The following is a 25,312-nucleotide window of genomic DNA, read 5'->3' as shown; positions in this document are numbered from 1 at the left end:
GCCTTGGTTATAATGTTTCTAAGTTTGCTGGACATCTTTGACCTCACGACAGCTCATAGTTACCCTATTTAAAACTAAGCCAACTCTCCTTTTTTATTTCTCTACCTAGGGTATTGATACTACTATTCTTTTAGTGTCATTTTTGGCCTTTGCCTTGTTTCAGCCCATAATCCAATTTGTTACTTTTTTTTAGGTCTGTCTTTGAATAATTTTTCCTATTTGTCTTTCCCCATAGTTACTACCTGTTAGCTGTCTTTTATGGACAGAATGTTTGTATATCTTCAAGATTCATAGATTGGAATTCATACCTTTAAGGTGATGGATTTGAAGGGTGGGACCTTTGGGAGGGAATTAGGTCATAAAATTAGAGCTTATATAATCAGAGACATGAGCTCGTGTCCTTTCTTTTTCTGCCTTGTGAGAATACAAAGAGAGAATGGCCATTTGCAAACCAAGACACTTGTTCTGGCATCTTTCTTTCTTTCTTTCTTTTTTTAAAGAGAGAGAGAGAGAATTTTTAATATTTATTTTTTAGTTTTTGGCAGACACAACATCTTTGTTTGTATGTGGTGCTGAGGATCGAACCCGGGCCACACGCACGCCAGGCGAGCGTGCTATCGCTTGAGCCACATCCCCAGCCCTCTGGCTTCTTTCTTACCTTCATTTTGGACTTTCCTTCAGAACTATTGTTTAAGCCACAACAGCCTGAATATTTGTTGTAGCAGCCTGAACTAAGATCTAGAGGGATTTCTATTACTTTTATATTGGTCTTCTTGAATTCAGACTCTTTCCTCCAGTTCATCTATTGTATAATGCTGCCTCATTTCTCTTTCTAAAGCATAAGTGTGATCATATCATTTCTTTATCCCACCCTTCAATAACTATCTCTTGCCTCCAAAATGCAGTCACATTGTTTAGCATGCTTTAGTCTTCCATATTATGGTCACATTATTTCTTCTAATTTAAATCTACTGTTTCATTTCTTTGGGAATGCCATAGGAAGAATGGAGGATAGTGTCATACAATTGAAGAATCTAGTCATATTGACCTCATTTGAATATTGATGTTACAATTTAATAAATTCTTAGGTATTTACTGAAAGATGATAGTGTATAATGACAATGTTATCTATAAAGTTTTCAGTGTCTGGCATGTAGTAAATTTGCAACAAACATTAATGATTACTGTTATCATTCACTTCTGGCTTTCCTAGTTCCTTGCATATGCTCATGTTCTTTTTCTCTGACATTTACTTCCTTTCTGTTCTCCCTATTTGAAATATTACCTATTCTAGAATACCCAGGTCAAATGCTTCCTTCTTCAAGTTTCCCAGATCATGAATTTTCCTTCTCTTTTAGTAGCATTTTTAAACAATATTTTATCCCGACTGTCTTATATTAGTATTAGATTGCATAGTGTACATCATCTTGGATTTTAAGGCTGTTAAAGGCAAGAACTGTGTTTCATTAGTGTCTTCCATGTCATCTGGTGTGGGACATGTGCATAGTTGCTTAATATTTGTTGAGTATGGGAAAGATTTACTATTTGTCCTTGTCATACTGACATGTTTGACCTAAAACAGTTGCCTGCTAAATTAATGGCCTTTAAAATATAGTCGTCTTAGTTTCTAATGTTTTTAGATTTTTTTTTTTTTTTTTAGTTGTCAGTGGACTTTATTTATATGTGGTGCGGAGAATTGAACCCAGTGCCTCACACTTCCTAAGGCAAGCGCTGTACCACTGAGCCACATCCCCAGCCCTAGATTTTTAAATTATACCTTTCCAGGGGCTGGGGTTGTGGCTCATTGGTAGTGTGCTCATCTAGCATGCATGAGGCACTGGTTTGATCCTCAACACCACATAAAAATAAAATGAAAATATCGTGTCAACCTAAAATTAAAAAATAAATATTAAAAAATGTAAAAATTATCAAATAGAATAGAATTTTTTTAAATTATACCTTTCCAACCTTAACACGATAGTCTGGAATAATAGGACTAAATTTTCTCTCAGGCCATTTTTGTCAGTGTGCTTATGAGCATCAGAATCCTTTTACAAGCCAAGTGCAGTGGTCTACACCTGTAATCCCAGCGATTCTGGAGGCTTAGGTAGGAGGATCATGAGTTCAAAGCCAGCCTCAGCAATTTAGTGAGGCACTGAGCAACCTACTGAGACCCTGTCTCTAAATAAAAATATAAAAAAGGGCTTAGGATGGCTCAGTGGTTAAGCACCCCGGGGTTCATTCCCTGGTACAAAAGAATAATAATAATCCTCTTATAATGTATGCCTCTCATTCTGTTTAATTTCAAAATAAAATTTATTTTTAGATAAGTGTCATTTCTTTGTCATTGAACCCCTGTGGCCAGAAAATCAGGCAGAGGGATCCTGTTTTTACTCAGCATGTAAACTTAACACTAGTAATGGTGATCTTGCTTGATCTGACTTGACACTCACATTTAATAAAAGTGGTAGAGACAATAATCAAATTAAAATGATTTAAATATGCTTCTAACCCAATAAGGCTCCTATTTCTTAAGCATTAGAGCTTCAAATAATTTACTTTTAGAAAAATGTCATATTCGGATTAAGTTCAAGGAAGAACAGGAATCAATAATTTGAGAGGATCTGTAACATGAGAGGGTGACTGATTAGTTGTTGTACTAAACAATTTTGAAACTGGAGTCTTTCAAAGAAAAAATGAAAAGAAAACTGGCAAATGAAAGGGCAAGTGGAGTTATTTCTCTTTCTTCCTTCCTTTGATGGAGCTTTTCCAGGGCAAGGACCCCACCTTGCTTTGTCTGCTCCAGAGCTCCTCAGTACTTCATATGCAATGAATATTTGTTGAGTGGTGTTGGTTGAGTGGAGTTCTAAAGACTAAGACGTTGTATCTAATGTTATTTTTGTGGTAGGATAAAACTTTTTTTTACTCTAAAACTTTACTTTGAATAATGTGCCCCCAGTGTAATTTTATGAGAAACAAAAACCAGTCTTGTATATAGTTAAAGAGCCCCCCTTCCCTCCCTCCTCCTTCCCTTGCCACCCTCCTTCCCTCCCTTCATTTTCTTGCCACCTCTGGAAATCCCTCTTTTCTGAAGGTGCAAAGTTGTTGAGCCCAGGTCCTGATATTGTTACCTTTGCTATTTAAAGCCCATGGAAGCATTTACCTCGCCTCCTTTCTCCTCCCCTCCCCTAGGACCACTTTTGTAAAGTAGTAACTTTGGTTGAAATATATTCTCCTAGATTTAACATTATATTAAGATTTTTTTTTTCTTTTTAAATTTTGGTTATTGAACATATGGTCTTGGCTTGTTAAGCATATGTTTTACCACTAAGCTACACCTCCAACCTAAGATCTGTCCTAGGTGTAGGCCTTACCCATATCATTACCGGAGATAATATAGATATAAGGAACTAAAATGCTTTACGTTGTGGGTAACTGACAAGAGGAGATTTACAAATGATAACATTTTTAAATTTATTGTTCAAAATGGCAAAAAGATGTTATAGAGGTAGAAAATAGAAAAGATTGCTTAAACTTTGTGAATGTTTCATGGAGAACTAAATAATTAGAAGTAAAATTTGCTTGCACATTGTTGATGCCTGTAAATGGGGTTAGGTTATTATTTTTAAACTACTCTTTTAGAAGTGTCTTTTATAGTAAACATAAATGACAACTGACTTATAAATACTGAAAGAATGTTTACAATGAAAAATGTTATCTGCCCCTATTGAAAGTAATATATTGAAATCAGTGTGTTCTAGGTCAATGGCTTCTAAGACTCCAGTTGGATTCATTGGACTGGGCAACATGGGGAATCCAATGGCAAAAAACCTCATGAAACATGGTTATCCGCTCATTATTTATGATGTATTCCCTGATGCATGCAAAGAGTTTCAAGAGGCAGGTGAACAGGTAAGGTCTTTTTTGCATATTGTTTTAGATTTTGATAATTAAAAATGAATGTATGCCAGGTACAGTGGCTCACACCTGTAATCCAGCAACTTGCAAGGTGGAGGCAGGAGTATTGCATGTTCAAGACCAGCCTCAGTAACTATCTCAAAATAAAATGTAAAAAAAGAACTGGGGATGTAGCTCAGTGGTAAAGCACCCCTGGGTTTAATCCCCAGTATTAAAATAAAACCAAAAACCAGAATGTACATTCAAATAAGTGACATCTTCTTGGAAGTATACCCAGTGAAGTTGTAAACCTAATTCATTGTTAACTTTATTTCATTAGCTATTTAACATTTTTTCAGGATCCAGATATACAAGAAAGGAGCACTTCCATTAGCTACTTGGGGGAAGAGGGTCTATCTGTCCTTTAATAGGTGACCTGGAACATTTCCCAAATTTGGTCAGAGGGTTTTGTTTTGCCCTACTAGTTTCCCGAAGTAGTAACTTTATTGATTATGCTGTTAAAGCAGTTCATTTAGTGGAAATAGCCTTCCAAGTTAGTGAAAGACAGGCAAGATTGTCTTAGAATGGTCTTAGAGATACAAAACTTATCTTGAGTCCTGGATCAGATAGTTACATGCTGTCTTAATGGTGGCAAGTTACTTACGTCTGATGGTTTCCTCATTTGTAAAATGTGCATGATGAAAACCTATGTCATTAGACTGTGAAACTCGAATGAGAGAATATATGTGAATATATTTTGTAAATACTTTATGATAGCACTTTGTGAATACCTTTTAGCTATTGACTATAAACCTGGAGATGACCTAAAAACACTGTGTGTTATAGTGAAGAGTTGAGTTATAAAAGATCTCTAGAGTGTTGTTTTAGGAGGCTACCATTTGTGTTTCAAGAATTTGGAGATTGGAGTTTATCATGTTGAATGATAGCATCTGTTGGTTAAGTCTTGTATATTGTTTGGATTTATTGAACTTTATTAGTAACTCAGATGACAAAAGACCATGTGTTAGTATCTGAATTTAGAGTTTTGATTTTTTAGATACGGAGAAAGTTGTAGAGTGGTAATGGAAGGTAGAATGTGATCCCAGAACTAGGAAAAATCTATAAATCTCCTGAGAACTATAGAAAAAGATGAGAGAAAAATAAAATTTAGCTGGGTGCAGTGGTGCACACCTGTAATCCCAAGGGCTTGGGAGGCTGAGGCAGGAGGATCATGAGTTCAAAGTCATTTTCATCAACCTAGTGAGACTCTGTCTCTAAATAAAATATAAAAAAGGGCTAGGGATGTGGCTCAGTGGTCAAGTGTCCCTGGTTCAATGCCTGTTACCAAAAATAAATAAATAAAAACAAAATTTAACAGTCAACTTCTGGATGATAGACTTGAAAGTAAGTACTGTGAAATGCAATGCCCAGATAAAGGACAGATTTAGGTAACTTAGAATCCATTTGCATAACTGGACATCCTGTATATTCTTCCTCCCATGGTTGTAAGCTGTCTGGAAATGGCAGCAGTCTGGTATGAGAATGTCAGTGTGATCTTGGAACTTGTTAGTAACATTGAAGCTTACTTACGCCCATGTAGTCTGTGATAACCGACCCTGTCCTCCTAGTGCAATAGGCTTGTAGATGACCTGAAGTAACTTAGAAACTTAGTAACCTTGTTTGAAAGAGTTGATCAAAAATTTTGCTAGAAAATCTGGAAAAGTGGCCTTTTGCCATCTTCAGATATGGTAAACATTTTAAGTTGTTATTCAGTCTGAGATGAATCAATTAGCAGTTATTTTGAAGAGATAGATTTTGCTTTTAGAAATAACACATCTGTGGTGTTGTCATTTTATAATGGTTTATACATTTGTAAGAGTAGCAGTGCTACTCAGTCTCTAAACTGAGGAAATATCTTCAATTAAATTCAGAATTTAACTAAAGAGAAAGATACCTGGACTGGCAAAGCAGAAGCTCATGGCCTTTTAAGTTATTATTATTGCTGTTACTTTTCCCTTTATGCCTATAGCCTTTAGACCTTACCTATGGAATAACTAAAATGATTGTCACTACTTTGTGAATCTTTTCTGCTTCTTCCTAGATTCCAGATATTTCTGATGCTCTGCCTGAATTATCTCATATTCCGAAGTTACCCCCTTATCTCCATTTCCCAACAAAATTCTTGTTCTTTGTTAATTTTAGGTAGGTATGAGGCAAGCCTACTTTAAGAATAAGGCTTATCCGTGATTATAGGAGATATTTACAATAAAAGGGAAAGGAAAAACTCTAATATTTAGTGAGCACCTCTTGTGTGTCAGGTCTTTTTCCCACTATTTTTTATCTTTGTAACGTTTTATCTTATCTAATTTTATCATTTTATTATCAGGAAACTCATTTGTGGGGAAATTAAATAATATCCCAAGGTATACAGTGGGTGAATAGCAAGAGCCAGGATCTAAACAAAGATTTGTCTTTGACTTCAGAGCTTTGGCTCTTAATTACATGGTGCATAGTCACTAAATAGTGAAATTAATGTATCAGATATTTTGGAGCATCTTCCTTGATTCTGAAATAAAGCAGCTTGTTATCTATTTATAAACTAGGTTTCTGAAAAATAAAGTGCCTAGATGCTTTTTGAATACGTAGTCTCAGGTCACTGATCATATATCCCCTGTCCCATTCTCTCTTTAATGTGTGGTTCTGTACTCTTGGAGTTTGTTGGAATTAATTAATAATTATCCATTATAATGGGTTGTTAAGTGGGTATACAGAGGTTAAGTATATCTTAATAGAAGACACAGGAGTAATTATTCATGATCTTGGATTTGGCAAAGAATTTTTAGATCTGACAGCAAGAATATGAGCAACAGGGGTTAGGGATGTGGCTTAAGCGGTAGCGCACTCGCCTGGCATGCGTGCGGCCCGGGTTTGATCCTCAGCACCACATACAAACAAAGATGTTGTGACCGCCGATAACTAAAAAATAAATATTAAAAAAAAAATTCTCTCTCTCTCTCTCTTCCTCCCCCTCCCCCTCTCACTCTCTTTAAAAAAAAAAAAGAATATGAGCAATAAAATTAAAAACAGATAAATTGGACTGCATCAAAGTAAAAACTTGTGCTCTAAAGAACACCATCAAGCAAGTGAAAAGGCAATCCACAGAATCTGATAAATATTTATATCTGATATGGGACTTATATCTTGAATATATAAAGAAGTTGTTTTAGTTGCCTTTTTCATTGCTATGAACAAAAGACCTGAAAAGAACAACTTAGAGGAGGAAAGGTTTATTTTGGCTTATGGTTTTAGAGATTCAGTTTATGGTTGATTGAATGCATAGCTCTGGAGCCAAGGAGAGGCAGAACATCAAGGTGAAAGGGCACAATGGAGGAAAGCAGCTCAGGACATGGCAACCTGGAAGGAGAGAGAGCTCTGCTTACCAAGGATAATATATAAACTCTAAAGGCACACCCCCATTAACTTATTTCCTCTAGCTTCACCCTACATACCTATAGTTACTGTCCAGTTAATCCACTCTTAGTTGTGGCCAGCAATCCTTTATAATCCAATCATTTCACCCCTGAAAATTTTTGCATTGTTTCTCACACATGAGCTTTTGGGGGACTCTTCATATGGTTTAGATAAACCATAACAGAAGTCTTATAACCCAAACATAAAAGGCAGGTAATTAAATGGGCAAAAGATCTGAAGAAGTGTTTCTTCAAGGAAGTTATACAAATGGCCAGTAAACACACAAAAAGATTCTCAACATTATTAGTCATCAGAGAAGTGCAGTCAAAACCACGAGGTATGCATACTAGGATGGCTAGAATAAAAACATTAGAGAACAGCAAGTTTTGGTGAGGATGTGAAGAAATTAGAACCCTCATAAAATGTAAAATGGTATAGCTACTTAGTAGGAGTTCCTAAGAAAACTAAGTATAGAGTTATGATATGATCTAGCAATTCTACTCATAGGTATATGCACAAGAGAAGTGAAAACTTGTATCCACACAGAAACTTCTGAATAACAGCATTATTCATAACAGCCAAAAGATAGCAGCAACCCAAATGTACAGCAATAGATGAATGGTTAAAAAAAATGTATTATGTCTATATGATGGAATATTATTCAATAATTAAAAGGAATGATGTACTCATATTTGCTACAATATAGAACTCTGAAAACATGCTAAATCAAAGAAGCCAGTTTCAAGGACCAGATTCTGTACAAGTCCATTCATATAGAAGTCTAGAATAAGAAAATCTATAGAGATAGAAAGTACCCTGTTGCTTAGTGCTGGGGATGAGGTGGAGGTGGACACAGAGGAGTGATAGCTAATGGGTATAGAGTTTCTTCTTGAAAATGTTCTGAAATCAACTGTGGTGATGGTAGCACATACCTGTGACTATACCAAAAGGCTTCAAATTATACATTTTAAATGGACAAACTGTATGGTATGTGAATTATGGCTCAATAAAGTCACTTAAAAACTGAGGTCTTGAGGTATAGCTCATTGGTGGAGTATGTGTTTAGCATGTGTAAGGACCTGGATCAATCCCCAGCATGACCTTAAAAAAAAAAAAAAAAAAAAAAAATCCAAGTCCTAACTCCTGGTACCTATGAATGTGAGTTTTTTAGAAACAGGGTATTTGAAGATAAAAATTAAGGATTTTGAGATGAGATCATCCTGGATTTATGGTGGGCTCTAAAACCAGTCACAAGTGTCCTTCCAGTAGACAGGAAAGAAGACATAAAGACCCAGAGACGAATGCCATGTGAAGATGGAAGTGGACTTTAGAGTTATGCTACTGCAAGCTGAGCTATTTATTCCATGAGCCACCTGAAGCTGGAAGAGGCAAAGAAGATCCCTCCCCTAGAGACTTTGGAGGTAGTGAGGACCTGCTGACACCTTGATTTTAGACTTTGGTCTTCTGAGCTGTGAGAGAGTAAATTTCTGTTTCAAGCCACCATGCTTATAGTAATTTGTTGTGGCAGCCAAGGGAAACTGATACAGCAAATGTTGGGAATCTATAGAATGCCTGGGTTTGGGATTTGTCTTCACCACTTAGAATCTGTGTAAACATGGGAAAGATTTTTAAAATTACCTCTAACTTTGTTTTCCCATGTGTGAAATAAGGATAATAATCATACCTTTTTTCATGGAGATATTATAAGGATTAAATGAGTCAATATGCGCAAAGAACTTAAAATTGTGTTTGTTACGTAGTCAACCAGTGTTAGCCAGAAATTAGCTTCTGTAATCCTTAGATGCATAGGACGGGATGATGTGTACCTGTAATCCTGGCAACTTGGGAGGCTGAGGCAGGAGGATTGTGAGTTCAAAGCCAGCCTTAGCAATTTAGTGAGGCCCAAGCAACTTAGAGACCCTCTCTCTAAATAAAATATTTAAAAAGGGCTGAGGATCTGACTCAGTGGTTAAGTGCTTCTGGGTTCAATCCTTGGTACCAAAAAAACAAAACAAAAACAAAAGGCCTTAGATGCATTTCAACTGTACACATCTGTTATTCCTCTTCTGATGCTCTCCATTCAGATGGCATGTCAGAGTCTCTTGACTTATTTATTTATTTATTTATTTATTTGTTTTTTTTTTAGTGTAGTCGTACACAGTACCTTTATTTATTTATTTATTTTTATGTGGTGCTGAGGCTTGAACCCAGTGCCTCTCACATGCTGGGCGAGTGCTCTACCACTGAACCACAACCCCAGCCCCTCTCCTCACTTCTTAATGAAGAAAGTTAACTTTCTATTGCTCTGATTATAAAGTTCCTATAGATTACTGTAGCAAAACAGATGACAGGGCTGGGAATATTGCTCAGCTTTAGAGTTCTTGTCTAATATGAACAAGGTCCTGGGTTTAGTTTCCAGAACTGAAAAACAAACAAACAAAATCCCAGGTGATGACCTTTATTAAGTCATTAACTTAACAGATATTTCTTGAGTACTTTCTGTGTGCTAGGCACTGGAACTGTAGCCCAGAATGATTCATAGTCCTTGCCTTTGGGGATCAGTAGTTGGTCTTAGATTATTGAAACACACAAATATGTGATTCCAAATTGTATGGGTAAAAAGAAAAAAGTAAAATGTCATATTTTTTTTTAATGTGCATTATCTTAGGTGAGAAAGCAGATAGGGGCGTTCTCTTTAAAGACCTGACATTTAGTCAGACAGCAGAATACATAGGATTTATCCAGATAAGAATGGGATTGAAGGAGCAATTTCTTCAAAAAGAGGAGTTTTAGTCTCTATATGCGAGATATTTTACTTTAGGTCAACAGATATCACTTGAGTACCTGCCATTTGTCTAACAGATCACATAGTACAGTAGTGAATAAAACAGGTTGAGTTGAAAGTGACAAGGTGTTGGATATGTCTCAGGAGGCAAGCCAAATTAATATTACAAGGAAATTTCTATTAAAATTGTAATTAATTTGACTATAATATGCTAATAAAGCAGTTTTTGAGTGGAAGAAACTATTAAGAGTCATTTCTCATGGAGAACTATACAAATAATAGATTATAGATTTAATGACCAGGTTTTTCTTTTTCTTCTTCCTTGTGATATGTAAGTGGGTGTAAGGAAAGAAGATGGATTCTGGATAACTAACTGTTCCTTTGAAATTAGTGAATGAAGACTTGTCTTTACTTCTTGTGTGCCCCTCTGACCTCTGCACCCAGTACACAGTGGGAAGTATTGTGTGTGGTTCACACTGAGCCCAGAAGCCTGGAAGATGGAATTCTCTTGACCTACATTTCATCTTCCTCCCATCTCTGGTTGTCTTAAGGGTCTGTACTTGAGTATTGATTGTATCAGCAGTGGAGGGTAGGAGAATAAAATGTGTATGAGTGAAGTGAGAAAGATAGAGAGTGAAGAAGCTTTGGGCCTGAGAGGAAGTATCCTGTTCTTTTTTTATTATTTCATAATAAAATGAAAATAAAATTTATTTATTGATAAATGATTTATGTTGGCAACTAAGAAAATATTTTGAACGGTGGCAGTATCATTTGAACGAGTGTGATTTTCTAGGAACACCCCTTTAATAGGTAATAGTAATTCAAATGAACAATAATTCAAATGAATAAATTCAGATATATTAATATGCTAATATTATTTTGTGGCTGTTTAATTTTTTAAAGTGTTGGATAAAAGAAAAAAATGAACTCCGTTCTACACTACAAGACTTGGAATGAGAAATGTATGTGAAAACCATGAAACTTCTTGCTGTTTTGTAAAACAGTACCCTGAAGGGATTAAAGGTTAAAGAATTCTGGGTGAATTTTAGTTGATTCGGACATTTTAATGCTAGATATTCACCTTGCCCCACCCTTCCACCAATGTTACAATATTAAGTGAAGCTGATGAGGTGAAAGCCAAAGTAAACTAAAGTATCTCCCCCATCTCCCAAATTGCAAAACCTTGCCAAGTTGATTTCTGATGTTCACTGTGCTTTCAGTGAGAGATTAGCAGGGATGAAAAAGTTGTAAAATATTTAACTCAAGGAATCTAACTCAAAGAGCAATCAGCTAGTTTTCAAGATCCTCATAAAAAGTACCATATGGGTCTGGGAGTGTAATTCAGTGGTAGAGACCTTGCCTAGTATGTGTGAGGCCTTGGGTTGCATCCCTCCCCCTGCCAAAAAAAAAATTATTTCATGGGTTACTAAGGAAATAAAAATTTTGACACGTTCAGTATTTTACATGACTAATTAGCTTATTTATGCCTCCAAATGTTAACCTAATGAGGCATTTATAATTTATCAAATTTGTTATTTGTGGACATGACATTTCCATTAAAAATTTGGACTTTCCTGATTTAGTATCCTGTTATTGTATCCTTGTTTCTGTTGGAAATTTAGATTTGACCTACAACGCGTCATCACAACTTTTAGCACCTTTGATAACAATGTAACTAATGATAACCATTAGGCTTGTATATATTAGAAATAAAAAAAATCAATGCATAGTCAATGTAGTGTTTTAAAAACCTGAGATTGCCTGGACCCAACTCCCAGTTCTGCTATGTGCTATCTGTGTGGCTTCAAGTAGACTATTCACCTCTCTTTTACTTAAATTTCTTTATCTTATAAAATAGAGATAATAACAATAACTCCCTCTTAGTCCTAGAGGAGCTGGCACATGAAGAGTGCTATTACTGCCACTGCTACTCTTCCTGTGGTGCTGGTTGTTGTATCTATACCATGTTTCTCAACACACTTTTATACCACTGTCTTGGCTGAATCACTAAGTCCAAAGTATTTTGGAAGAAAATTGTAGACATACTTTTAAATGAAAGAACAATGATAAAAATTAAAATTAAACTATATGATCATTTGACAGCATCCCTTTTTATGGATCTATTCTGCACTGTCCCTTCTCTCCTACTTTTATGATAAGAAGATGCTCGTCGTCTCTTTTTGTAACTTAAGGCTTAGCATGAAGGGCGTGCAACTTGTGCTTCATTTTCATTGTCTAGGATTTTCCATGGAGATGCTGATATGTGCCAAAAGTCCCGACGTATGCATCATTTTCATATGAGTTTTCTGGTTGAACGAGGCTTAATTAGATCCTCTTTTGTTTTCCCTTTAAAAAGTTGGAAACCATTTTGTTGTTCCTGGATCGGAAGGCTGAACATGTTTGGTTAAGTAAATCTCTTGGGCTCTAATCTGGCATCCACTCACATCTTGTTAAATAAGAACTTTAAAAGCCTCTTGCTGAGTGGGCTCCATCATTGTTGACCAGATGTTTCAAGATACAGGCACAAAACGTTTTTGTTAGTCAAATGTAGTGCAATTTTGAAGTAACAGTGTGTTTTTCTACTTCCAAAGATTAAAAACCACTGGAGTAGAGGTGTAACAAGGTCATGTTCATATTGTTTCTTTGCAAGTTTCTGTTACCCATTTATTTGGAAACAATGCTGAGCTTGACTTTCCTGACTTTTGCTTAGAAGAGACAGCAAGATTTTTCTCTTCATAGAAAGCAACTAGGCAACAGTTGTCTCCTTCCAGTGGATTTGTAAAAGAGAGGTACATTTCCTTCAGATTACTCTTGGTCCTTTTCCTTTTCCCCCCTTCAGCAGAGCATATTTTGTCTTGAATCCATCCAGTCTTTTACTCTTTATATTACACAGTTGCCATTGAGGTATCCTGGCAGACAGATTAATTAAGGTAAAGTCCAGAGAAACTGGCTGTAAGAATTCTTACTGTAGATATTGAGATATACATGGAAACCAATTTCCTATAGTCAAAATTGTGATAATAAAAAAGTAGACTCATCTTAATTCATAATGGTATAAAAATGAGGCTGTTGTAATTAGCAGGAGATCTGTCTGGACAGCCTGGGCAGTCATAGCAGAGCCAAGATTCAGTCAGCCAGGCTAGGAATTGTCCACAGATGTGGAGGTATTGAAGACCTGCACAGCGTGAGTCCTGCTAATGCTGTCCATTTGTATTGAGTCCCTGCAGGTGTTCCAGCCCCATCAGCCCTTTCTTGGGGGGGGGGGGCACACATATCCTTGAATTTAATGTTACTAAATTTAATGTTACTGCCCAAGTTTCCTTTTTTATTTTGTAGATAGAAACCCTTAAAGATAACCTAAATTACTATTTTTATCTTATAGATTGATTGGGAAACTGAAGCCAGAGGTTAAGTGATTTGTGCAAAATAGCACATGACTTCTTGGCTGAGCTGCAACTGAACCTGGTTCTCTGGCTTCCCCAAATTAGTGTTCTTTTCTCTGATCCATGCTGTCTTTGCTTATCCACTCAATTAGCAAATGTAATTGAAGGGACTCTAATTAGTTCAGCTCCTAAAGGCTTTTGTGGTTAGTGTCAGATTGGCAAGAGGTTGTTTTTTTTTCCCCTTAGATTTTGAGTTGTGGCCAAATTTCGTCAATTATTTCAGTCTTGAAGTCATCACATTGATGGCAAGATTATTTGAGTGTTTGTCTATCTGATAAACATGCCTTTGTAATGCAAATTAAAGGCTGTTATTATAATATACCAGTGTATGTCATCATGAGACACGGAGCAGTTGTGGCCACTATAGTGGTGACATTTCAGCTTTCGCTATCATTGTGTGTTTTTTCCAGGCCTGTGAGCTTTGACACTACTTTAGTATATAATTGAGGGGTTTAGCAGTGCTCTGGAAACCCAAGCATCCCACGAAGCAGATGCTAGGGATGCAGGGGGCTGATTTGCCACCCCATGCACTTGGCAGTTGGATGAATTGGCACTGCCAGTTCATGGGCATGAGAAGCTTGGAGGTGTGAAGTACCCTTAGATCTGTAAGCTAATTGCTACTGCCCTTTAGGGACTCTCAAGGAGTTATCTGTATGAAATTGAATTTCTTTCAATGGAAGAGAACTCAATTCCTGCGAGGAAGCCTAAAATTGACTGTTAGACCTCAGGACTTACTGATATCTCTGAAAGATATAGAGATGGATCTACAATAGAAGGAAAGGCCACTGAAAGATATGCTATCATTTGCATTGTATTTACTATACTAAAATGGAGATGAACAAATGGGGCTCTCCAAGTAACCATGTTCTTGAGAGTCTAGGAGTAGAGAATTACAACTCCTATGACGTCCATTTCTTATCTCTACTGAGTTACTACTGAGCTGTATTTTTCTTGAATAAACTTGAATGGGTTTCCATGGTTACCTCTTTTTTTGAATCTCAGTATTTGTTTGTGTGTAAGAAAAGTTTTCATGTTAACATTTCTTTGTAATTTCATGGAAAGTTAAAAAGTTTTCAAAATTCTTTGTGGCCTATCCCTGTTACACATCAAAATATACATGTTGAATGTACCTCACTGTAGACTTTAAAATGTTCCATTGTTGTTAGAGCGCAACATTGAGAGAGAATATCTTTGTTTTGTTTTAGTGTATGAGGTGGTCTACATTTCTTCTCTGGACTTAATACACAAATTGCTAGGATACTAATTGTCTGAAAACTTAAAGAATGGTTTTTGAAATTGCTTTGTCCAGAATTTGATTTAGAAGCTTATATTTTAAGAAAAATTGAAATGTAATTATTTCTAGCTCATAATAATATTTAGATTACACACTGTGTTTGGTTTTCCATTCTTTGACTTTCATCAAATGCACATAAAAGATAAAAAGAAAATGTTATATAAACTTCTACCACATGAAAAGCAGAGACATTCCCATTCCTAAGATGCTTTCTCGTCACTTCACGTTTTCTGATAGAAAACAGGTCAGTTTCTCCATACATGATGCTTGTTGAATAGTGTCAGTTTTTACATGTGTAAGTCATCCTGGAGAGAAGTCTTCAATTATTTGATTGATAGTCCTTCATCTTTTTTTACATAGAAAAACAAAAGACTTTAGAGAAAGTTTTGTGACAATTGGGGTGATGGGCTCCACTTCTATTAAAGGAGAATTTGAGTCAAATAGTACATTCTCAGTCTGTCCTGACCTCTTTGGTTGCCAACTGTCTGGCCATGTGTATCAAACTGTACATGTGAAAAAGAGAGAGAGCCGAGAGCAGGGGGAGAGTGTGAGTGAGAGTGTGTATGCATGCTTGCACACACATATATACAGAGCATCTTTCCTCTGTAGTATGTTTATGGTCATTTTAAAGCAGAAAGGAGAATTGAGAGGGTACCCTGATAACTATTCCTGTGTCTCTTGTACATACAGTTTCCCCATGAGATCTGATAACTCCCTACATCCTGGTAGTACTCACTGTCATTGCAGGAAGTGTTCATGTCCTGTCCTGACTTTTGTGAAATGGAGTGATTTTTTTTTCTTTTTTGTTAGTTTGAAAATAGAAAGTAGAGGATGGTGGTGGTTTGTATTGAGATTTTGCTAATGGATTTTGTTGCCCACCTGATTACTCAGTATCCTGTAGTAGTGCTACCAGCTCTGTTGTAAAAAAATATTTATTTTTAAAATTTTGCCCTTTTCCCATTTATTCCCTTCACATTTTTAAAAACAAACAGTAGATTTGATTCCACAGAAACTGCATCGGTTCATGGATGAAAAATGGACTCCTTATTTTGGACAATAAGCTTTTTATTTTTGTCATTTGTAAACAAGATTTGATTTTTGTGTTCTGTTACTTAAGCACATATACAAAATATACTTGTGTTTTAGAAACTGCTTGCATTTTAATTTAATAACGTGCCTTCGCAATTTTTTTTAAAGGTAGTGTCTTCCCCAGCAGATGTAGCTGAAAAGGCTGACAGGATTATTACAATGCTGCCTACCAGTATCAATGCTGTAGAAGCTTATTCTGGAACAAACGGAATTCTAAAGTATGTATTTTTCAACTATGGATATTTTCTTGTTATGCTAGTTCATGAATTTCACATTTGTTAGAACTGTTAAGAATTTACAATTATATTTGTTTAAACTTTCTATACTATTTTCTTCTTCCATAAAGTGAATAGTGTAGTTTTTTTCCCCCCTCATTGTAAAGGGTTTATTTTTTCCACTGGAGTCAAGTATGTAACGTTTGGAAATAAGTTTTTTTGCTTCTGTTTCTTTTCTTTAACTCTTGCATTAAAATTACACTTTCATTGGTAACATTTAAGAGGCTTTTAAAGTTTGCATTTTAAACTATACAGCTATTAAAAGTATAATTTTCTTATGGCTTTTAGGAATTCAGAAAAAGGGTTCTATGAAAAATAAAACCAAACACTGGAAAGAACACTGTTATTTAACATTTTATTATATAATAAAAAGTTACTGTATGTCCTCTGGGTTAGTGTATCTGTAGTAAGAACTTCAGGAAGTTGGAATTAAAGGTTTGCAGCAGTTCTTTAAATAAAACATAATTTAGGTCAGAGTTTCCTAGCCAGAACCTATCTTCCCTGGCTCTGTGCACCTTTTGGTTAATTGGTGCCTGTTGCCAAACCCTTGTGGTTATGTTAGGATGATAGAGCTTGAATTTCCAACTTAGTTTTCTGGTCTTAACTGGTTCCTATTCCTAACTTCTTTTGTTGTTGAATTTCAGCAAAGAGCTTGTACAAACTAGTGGACTCTATGGACACATCAAGAAAGGGTTGAATTCCAGGAAATTGTAATACATGAAATTTGAGGTTTTTGGAAATTGAATTACTTTGGAAAACTAATAAAGTTGGAAGCAAAAGACACTTGGATATTAGGCAGAAAACTGATAAGATAAATGTTTAGATTTCAGGGATGGTTGAAAGACACTCCTTCTGGATGAAGCCAGCAGGCAGGCCCTCGGTGTGTGTGGTCCAGAGGCACTCTTGCTGACTCATTGTCCCGCCTGTTTCAGTTAAGGCCCTGCCTTACCTCTCAGGGAAAAGTTGCAAAAACTTGTGTGGAGACAGGACCCTATCTGTATTAATATCCTTTACTTTGGAGGGTGGTGGCCAGCCACCAAACTAATTTTGTCCAGGGGGTGCTTTGAAAGAGTTTGGCTTTACATTGAACTATAATTTGCCTTTCATGGATGGTTCTTTATTTTCTTCTGGATAAGGATCAGTTTCCTATATCCAGTGCATGTGTAATTTTTTAGATGATTTCCAGTTTGTTTAAAGATTTAATATCTGGGCTGGGGTTATGGATCATTGGCAGAGTGCTTGCCTAGCACGTGTGAGGCACTGGGTTTGATCCTCAGCATCACATAAAAATAAATGAATAAAATAAAGGTATCATGTTCATCTAAAACTAAAAATATTTTTAAAAAAGATTTAATATCTTAAAAATAGGAAGGTTACAAAAGACTGATAAACTTAATTCTTATTTTTTAGGTTACATAAAGTAAAACCTACACAGAGGTGATCTCTAATAGTTTGCTGTGTCCTTCTATGGAATATACCCAAGCTTTTGAACTAGAACAATTTGTATGTCTAAGATTGTTGTTTAAATCATGTTGTATGCTATTTTTTCCTATAGAAAGATTTTACTTTTCTTTTTAGTAGTTCTTATCAGTGATTTCCCCCCCCCCCCCCGCCTATTTTCTTCTTTAATATTTATACTTGCTGAGTTCTCTTTTCCAGTCATGATTCCTGGCTGAGTTAATATTACCTTGTAGTAAGAACTTTGGGAAATTTGAATTAAGGGCTAGCCATTGCCCTTAAATAAATTATAATTGAGGTCATAGTATATTAGCCAGTAAAAATATGCACTGCTTTTTAGATAATAAGGGAACAATGTAGAGATATATATTCTTGTAGTAAAAGTAGAAACATTTTACTACAAGAATGTAATTTGAATATTGAGGTAAGATGTACAAAAACACTGCTTCCTCTTTGTATGTATATTTTAATTTCCTACAGAGAACAAAAAACTTTGTGAAATTTCCAGATTTATTCTTGTGTTTTCCTACTTGTTTGATATTTTTGTCTTTAAAAATGTATTACTTGAGGCTGAGACAGGAGGATTGCGAGATCAAAGTCAGCCTCAGCAACGGCGAGGTACTAAGCAACTCAGTAAGACCCTGTCTCTAAATAAAATAAAAAATAGGGCTGGGGATGTGGCTCAGTGGTAAAGTGTCCCTGAATTCAATCCCCAGTACCCCCCTCCCCGCAAAAAGTTTTACTTATAAGACAAATATATAATCCTAAAGCAAATGGCTAGATTTCAATTGTGTTTAGTTAATTTAGTAGAAATTACATAGATATGTGAAATTTGTAGTATGGCTTGTTAAAGACAAATAAATTACTTTTTTAAGACTCAGTGACTTTACAAACAAAAATTTAAATCCTATTAAATACCCTTTTAAAGTTAATAGTTGTTTTAAATTGCTTACATTTTAGCTTTACCTGTATTATATGGTTACTGTGTACTTTACCTAAAACCAGAATGTGTACCATGTAGTTTATTAGATTCTTTTGGGCTTATTTGGAAGAGCTTGGGTTTACTTTGAACTATAATTGATCTGGAAATGAATGAGATTTTTTGAACCAGTTCAAACTAATAATGTTTTTAATGCTAAGCCAAAGACCCCCCCCACCTTGATATCTGGCATATTTTAGCTGATTTGAACTATATAAGTAGTTGTATGCAATGTTTATTCAAAGTTGTAAACTATGAATATTTTTATTTATTTACTTAGAAAAGTGAAGAAAGGCTCATTATTAATAGATTCCAGTACTATTGATCCTTCAGTTTCAAAAGAATTGGCCAAAGAAGTTGAGAAAATGGGAGCAGTTTTCATGGATGCCCCTGTTTCTGGTGGTAAGTGATAGCTAAAATATATACATACCTATTTCTATTTATCGAAAGTAGCTATTATGATTTTGTGCTACTCAATAATTTCCAGTTATTTTTAGACCTGTTTAAAGATTCTTAATCTCACATTAAAAACAAAAACAAAACAAAACAGGCATATTTAGGAGATATATTGTTCTCAATTTAGACACAAGGAGATTATAGCTTGAATAGTTGCAAATTTTTGGTCTCATTACTATGGTTAGAGATAGATAAGTTCCTAGAAATTTGACTATTTTTTTTTTCTTTTTAATACTAGGGATTGAACCCAGGGGTATTCTACCTCTAAGCTATATCCTCAGACTTTTGAAATTTTATTTTTGAGACAGAGTTTTGAAATAAGTTACCCAGCTAGCATCAAACTTGTGATCCTTTTGCCTCAGCCTCTTAAATTGCTGGGATTACAGGTATGCACCACTGTACAAAATTTAACTTTTAAGAACGAATTCAAGAATTAGCTTGAGTGGTTCTTTCACTGTTGAAGAAAGTAAAGAAGTGGTAAAAAGAAAAAAGTCATCTCACAAGGAAAACAGGCCCAGATGGTTTTACAGATGATTGTCTACCAAATTTTCAAGGAGCAGATCACCTAAAATTTACACAGACTTTTCCAGACAATAGAAAATGGGGAAATAGGGGCTGGGGCTGTAGCTCAGTGGCAGAGTGCTTGCCTTGCACATGCGAGGCCCTGGGTTCGAACCTTAGCACCACATAAAAATAAATGAATAAAATAAAGGCATTCTGTACAACTACAAAATTAAAAAAAAAAAAGAAAGAAAATGGGGAAATACATCTCAACTTACTCTACAAGACCTATATAACTCTTGATATTTAAGACAGAAACAGTAGTAGAGAGAAAAGTTACATTGAGGTCTGTTTTAGTCATGATGTAGAAGTTAAAAACTTTTAAAAAGTGTATTAGTAAACTACATCCAGCCATGAATGAAGGAGATCAAACACTACAACCAAGATTGATTTAGCCTGTGTATGCAGAGATGGCTTAACATCAGAAAATTTGTAAATGTAATTCACCATACAACATACTTAGACGTCATATGATCATCTCTGTAAGAGAAGGAGACTCACTAATAGAATTCTAAAATCATATTGTACCAAATAATAGAAGGATCTGGGTATTTTGGAATGGCAGGATTACAGATAAGACTTTGTGTAATTCCCAAATTTTTCAAAATTACTGTGTGATCAAAATTACTCGGTGCCCCCCCCCCACACACACATATTTTTAGCTGTTAATGGGCATTTATTTATTTATTTATTCATTCATTCATACGAGGTACTGAGCATCCAATCTAGGGCCTCACACATGCCAGGCAAGTGCTCTACAACTGAGCCACCACCCTAGCCCCACGTGTACGTGTATTTTTAGTGTAGACAATAGAATAAGAGTTTTATTCCAATTGTGTTAAACTTGACTGAAAGCTTTGGAGGTAATAAGTAAAATATAATAATTCAAATCAGTTTCTATTTTTTCCATAAAAAACTGAATGATGTTTGTTGAAAAGATCTTATATTTCCAACGATTTTTCTCCCAAAGTATTTTGAATATAGATGGAGGAATAAATATTTATTAGCTTTTATTGTTACATTGAGTGGACATAGGCAATTTGATCACAAAATACTAGTAAGCTTTGTGTTGGTGTGGCTTTTATAGGATGAAATTAATAAACTGAACAATTCTTTCTTTTGAGTGGATCTGTAGTTGAGTTTGAAAATTGGTATGGTGGGAACTGGGGTTGTAGCTCACTGGTGCAGTGCTTGGCTAGTACATGTGAGGCACTGGGTTCGATCCTCAGCACCACATAAAAATAAATAAATAAAGATATTGTTTCCATCTACAACAAAAAATATGAAAATAGAAAGAAAATTGGTATGGTACATTTGATCTTACTGTTGACTTTTAAAAATTTTAAAAAGTTTAAAAAATTGACACATATTTATGGGGTACATCTGATGTTTTGATACCTGGGTACATTGTAGTAGTAATGTTCAAATCAAGGTAAATGTAACTTCTCAAACATTTATTTTTTGTGTGTGGGAAAAACATTAAAAAAATGCTTTCATCTAACTTTTTTGAGATACGCATTACATTATTATTGTATATAGTCATTCTACTGTACAAGGAACATGGGAACTTATTTTTCCTTAGTTTATTACCTTGTGGTCAACCTTTTGCCCTCCCTACCTCCCTCCTTATTCTCCCCAGCCTATTTTAAATCAGAATACCTTGTGTTGTGTTTCTTTCTTGTTTTTTTGCTATTGAGTTGTTTGACCCCTTGTCAGATGTATAGTTTGCACATCATTTCTCTGCTCTGTTGATTGTTTTCTTTGCTGTGTGATCTTGTTGTTTGATCTTTTATTTCAAGAGTACAATTTGAAATTATATTGCCCAGGCTGGCCTTGAACTCAAAGATCCTCCTACCTCTGCCTCCACCTCCTTTGTAGCTGGAATTATAGGTGTGTGCAAGACAGGCAAATTTGATTTTTAAGTGTTGTTTTAACTTTCAAAATGCAGTCTTATTTGTGTGAACACTTTGAAATACTCTTTTGTTCTTATCAATCTATTTAAAACCCTACTATAACTGTGAACACATGTGAATCTGCATTATATTGTTGATTAAAAGTTTGTGTAGGGATTTATTGGTTGACACAGGATCATTATGAGATTAATTAGTATATATTACCACCTTGTTTATATTGGTGATCTCATAGTTATTAATTTCATAGCTATGATGGGTTAAAAAAATTCCACTTTCTCAGTTAAAATAGATAAAACTTCCTGTATGTTAAATAGTCTGGTTTTAAAAAATCATTATATCTTAACCAAGTAAAATTGAATAAGAGGGATATGGGAAAAGCATAGCTTAGATACCCATTGTGGACCCACAGTTTTATAGATGTTCTAAATTCATCAGCCTTGAAGTATTAAATATTTAGGATCATTTGAACAAAACCTTAAAAAAAAATTCTCCTGTATGTTATCTTTTTCCTAAGCTTAATTTTGTTTCTTATCTCAAAAAAAAAAAAAACTTAAACAAAAATATGTATGTGTGTGTGTATATATATGTGTAGTATATTCACATACACACACAAATACATTAGTATCATAATAGGACCATAGTGTACTTACTGCTTTGTGGTTAGCATTTTCATTTTAAAGAGTTTTTTTTTTTTAACCCCAGATGAATTTAAAAGATTTTTGAGAAGTACATGGTTTCCTCAATCCAACATTTTCCTTTGCTTCTGGAGAGGAAGTACAAAGAGTCATTATTATATTATTTATTAGCCCATAGAGTAACAGATTGAAGGTTTTCCTCACATTTCATTTCAATATTTATTAGACCCATTACAAATGGCTCCTGTGTACATCATTCTTTTTTAATTTTTTGATAATCCTGGGGATTAAATCAAGGGCCTTACAAATGCTGGGTAAATGCTCTACCACTGAATTATGTCCCCAGCCCTATACATTATTCTTAATGTAAATAATATAACTTTAATTAAGTGCTCTATGACTCACAGTGTGAGGAACCAATGTATACTTGCATAATTTTCACTGTATAGTATAGATATTTTGTATAAGGCACTCTAGCATGCTTTAACCTATTTGGTGCTTCTTTTTGAAGATGCCAAACTGTGTGGCTCTATCAAAGCCCATATTTTGCTATAAATTCCCTTTCTCTTCTGAAGTTTAAGTTTTTTGAGTACAGGGAGTCCTTTGTTGTTTCTTATTTTTATTAAATACTGAATATGAATGAAAATATCAGATAAGTGTAAGGTATAAATCATAAGTACATGTTGAGCTAATCTGTATCACCCAGTTTAAGAAATAGACTTCTCTTACCTTTGAAGTTATTTTTAATATATTTTTATTTCTAATTAACACATAGTAATTGTACATATTTATGGATATAGTAGAACATTTCTTAAGTACAGGTATATGACAGATAATGACCAAACAGTATATAATGATCAGAACAGGGAAAATGGTATGTCTGTCACTTCAAACATATTAAATGCAATTCTTACATGTTTCCCCCAATCCTATTTTCTCCCTGATTAGAGGTAACCAGTATCATGAATTTTGTGTCTCATTCTCATGATTTTCTTTACAGTTTAGCCTCATTTAAAAAATCTCTTTATAATAGTTTTATTCTCCATGATTTGGAACATTCTAGAAATGGAATTATGCATATGTTCTGTGACTTGCTTTTTCATGATCTGTTCCTGAATTTCATCCATGGTGTTGGGAGAGCCACTAGCTTACTCAGTGCCTTTATGAGAATTGGAAAGAGGCACCCCCTTTGCACTGAAACAGCTCCTAGGTGAGCCAGATTCACCTTTGTATTATTTTTTTTTCTGAACAGATGTATCCCTGCAGAAAGGTTTATAGTCTGGCAAACTGTGGATTGAATTTAGTATCTACCAAAAAAAAAAAAAAAAGACTGTTGGAGTAGACAAAGGGGAATGGAGGGAAGGGAGGAGGGACAGGATAGAAAAAACAGTAGAATGACTCTGATCTAACATTCTTATGTACATATATGAATATACCACAGTGAATCTCACTATCAGGTACATCCACAAGACATTAGTTTAAACAAACGAAAACTATAAGTAAACAGCCGAACTATCAATAGAATAGAGGGTGGGAGGCAGGAGGGGAAGGGGAAGTACCAAGGACTGAATTAGAACAAATTATATTCCATGCTTCTATAATTATGTCAAAATAAATTCTGTTGTCATGTGTAACTAAAAAGAAATGATTTTTTAAAGAAAGAATGTAGCCCTTACTGATATGCCTGGTGGGATGTCCATGTGCAGTGAATAGATATCTTGCCTTTATATGGTCGTTAAGTATAGCTCATTACTTTCAGCAGCTGTATGGCATTCTTCTATATAAATACATCATACTTTCATCTTTTCTATTGTGTTATACATTTGTATTGTTTCCCTTTTTTGTGTTATTCATATTCTTATACATCACAGAAGTGTATCTGACTTTTCAGTCTTTGGTTTCTCCAGCATAATGCTTGGAACATGGTTGGTCTTAAATAGTGTTCAAAGACTTCTGAGTTCAAGTGGAAAAACAACCACATGAGATAAATAGGCAGTGTTGATATTTTTATAAGTGGAGATATTTTACCAACATTGGAAATAGCACTCAGGGATGTTTTAAGTAATTTATCTCAAGATCATACTGTTATTTAGTGGCAGAGTTGAAGACTAGTGTAATGATGTTTCATATTCTGCTGTTTTAGGGAATATTATTTCCAAAGAGTTCTGATTTATTCCAGGAGGAAATAAAGATTGTAAAATGGAGGAATGCCCTTTAAATTACATATTTTGGGGCTGGGGATGTGGCTCAAGCGGTAACACGCTTGCCTGGCATGCACGGGGCGCTGGGTTCAATCCTCAGCACCACATAAAAAAATAAAATAAAGATGTTGTGTCCACCAAAAACTGAAAAATAAATATTAAAAAATTCTCTCTCTGTCTCTCTCTCTCTTCTCTCTATCTTTAAAAAATTATATATTTTTTCTCATTAATTGGTTAAAATAACTAACAACTGATGTGATACACTGTTATAGTAACCACCTCTAATGACCTCTTGTATCTCTACTCTGTATTCCCTACATTGACTCTGGGCTTAGCCATCTGGTTTGCTTTAGCTAGTGGTATTTTTGTAAATATTAGGCAAGAAGTGGCTTTGAAAGCACTTAATACATTGATGTGTGCCTTCTCTTGCTACTGAAAACCCACCAACAGAAAAGCCTGGGCTAGCTTGCTGGAGATATGTGTACTAAACCACTAAGCATCTGAGTGAGGCCATCTTGACCACTGGGCTGCAGTCAAGGTGCGTCAGATGTCTGCAGCCACATTAGTGACCTCAAGCCTGACCAACTAGGCCAAGTCAAAATTGTTTACCTAACAGATTGTGAGAAAGAAAAGTTACCCATAAAGTTTTGGGAATAGGTGTTATGTAGCAATTGATAACTGATTGAGTTGGAAAACTAGAATTCTAGTCCAACATTCAGTAATAAGCTGGAGAAATGAGCTGAGTCCAGAAAAGAGTTGTTTGTTTCCTATGTCTATATTTCTGAGTACCATGATCTTTTGCTGAATGTTACCTAAGCATCTACCCTGAAGAGCTGATATGAGATAACCCATATT

At 35.1% G+C, this 25,312-nt stretch overlaps 1 protein-coding gene across 1 annotated transcript in view; it reads left to right on the top strand.

Moving 5' to 3' along the window:
* Positions 1-25,312, top strand: part of Hibadh (3-hydroxyisobutyrate dehydrogenase) — a 104,240-nt gene that overhangs the window by 5,367 nt on the left and 73,561 nt on the right. Inside the window, exons 2-4 of the mRNA XM_046426058.2 lie at positions 3,752-3,912; positions 16,088-16,197; positions 18,972-19,093. Coding sequence (XP_046282014.1) covers positions 3,752-3,912; positions 16,088-16,197; positions 18,972-19,093 — 393 coding nt within the window. The remainder of the gene's footprint in view (positions 1-3,751; positions 3,913-16,087; positions 16,198-18,971; positions 19,094-25,312) is intronic.

This window comes from Marmota monax, unplaced genomic scaffold (assembly GCF_021218885.2).
Source record: "Marmota monax isolate L192 unplaced genomic scaffold, Marmota_monax_Labrador192_F-V1.1 WCK01_AAM20220418_F8-fsc00133, whole genome shotgun sequence".
Classification (NCBI taxonomy): domain Eukaryota; kingdom Metazoa; phylum Chordata; class Mammalia; order Rodentia; family Sciuridae; genus Marmota; species Marmota monax.
This window is presented reverse-complemented; position numbering and strand designations above follow the sequence as displayed.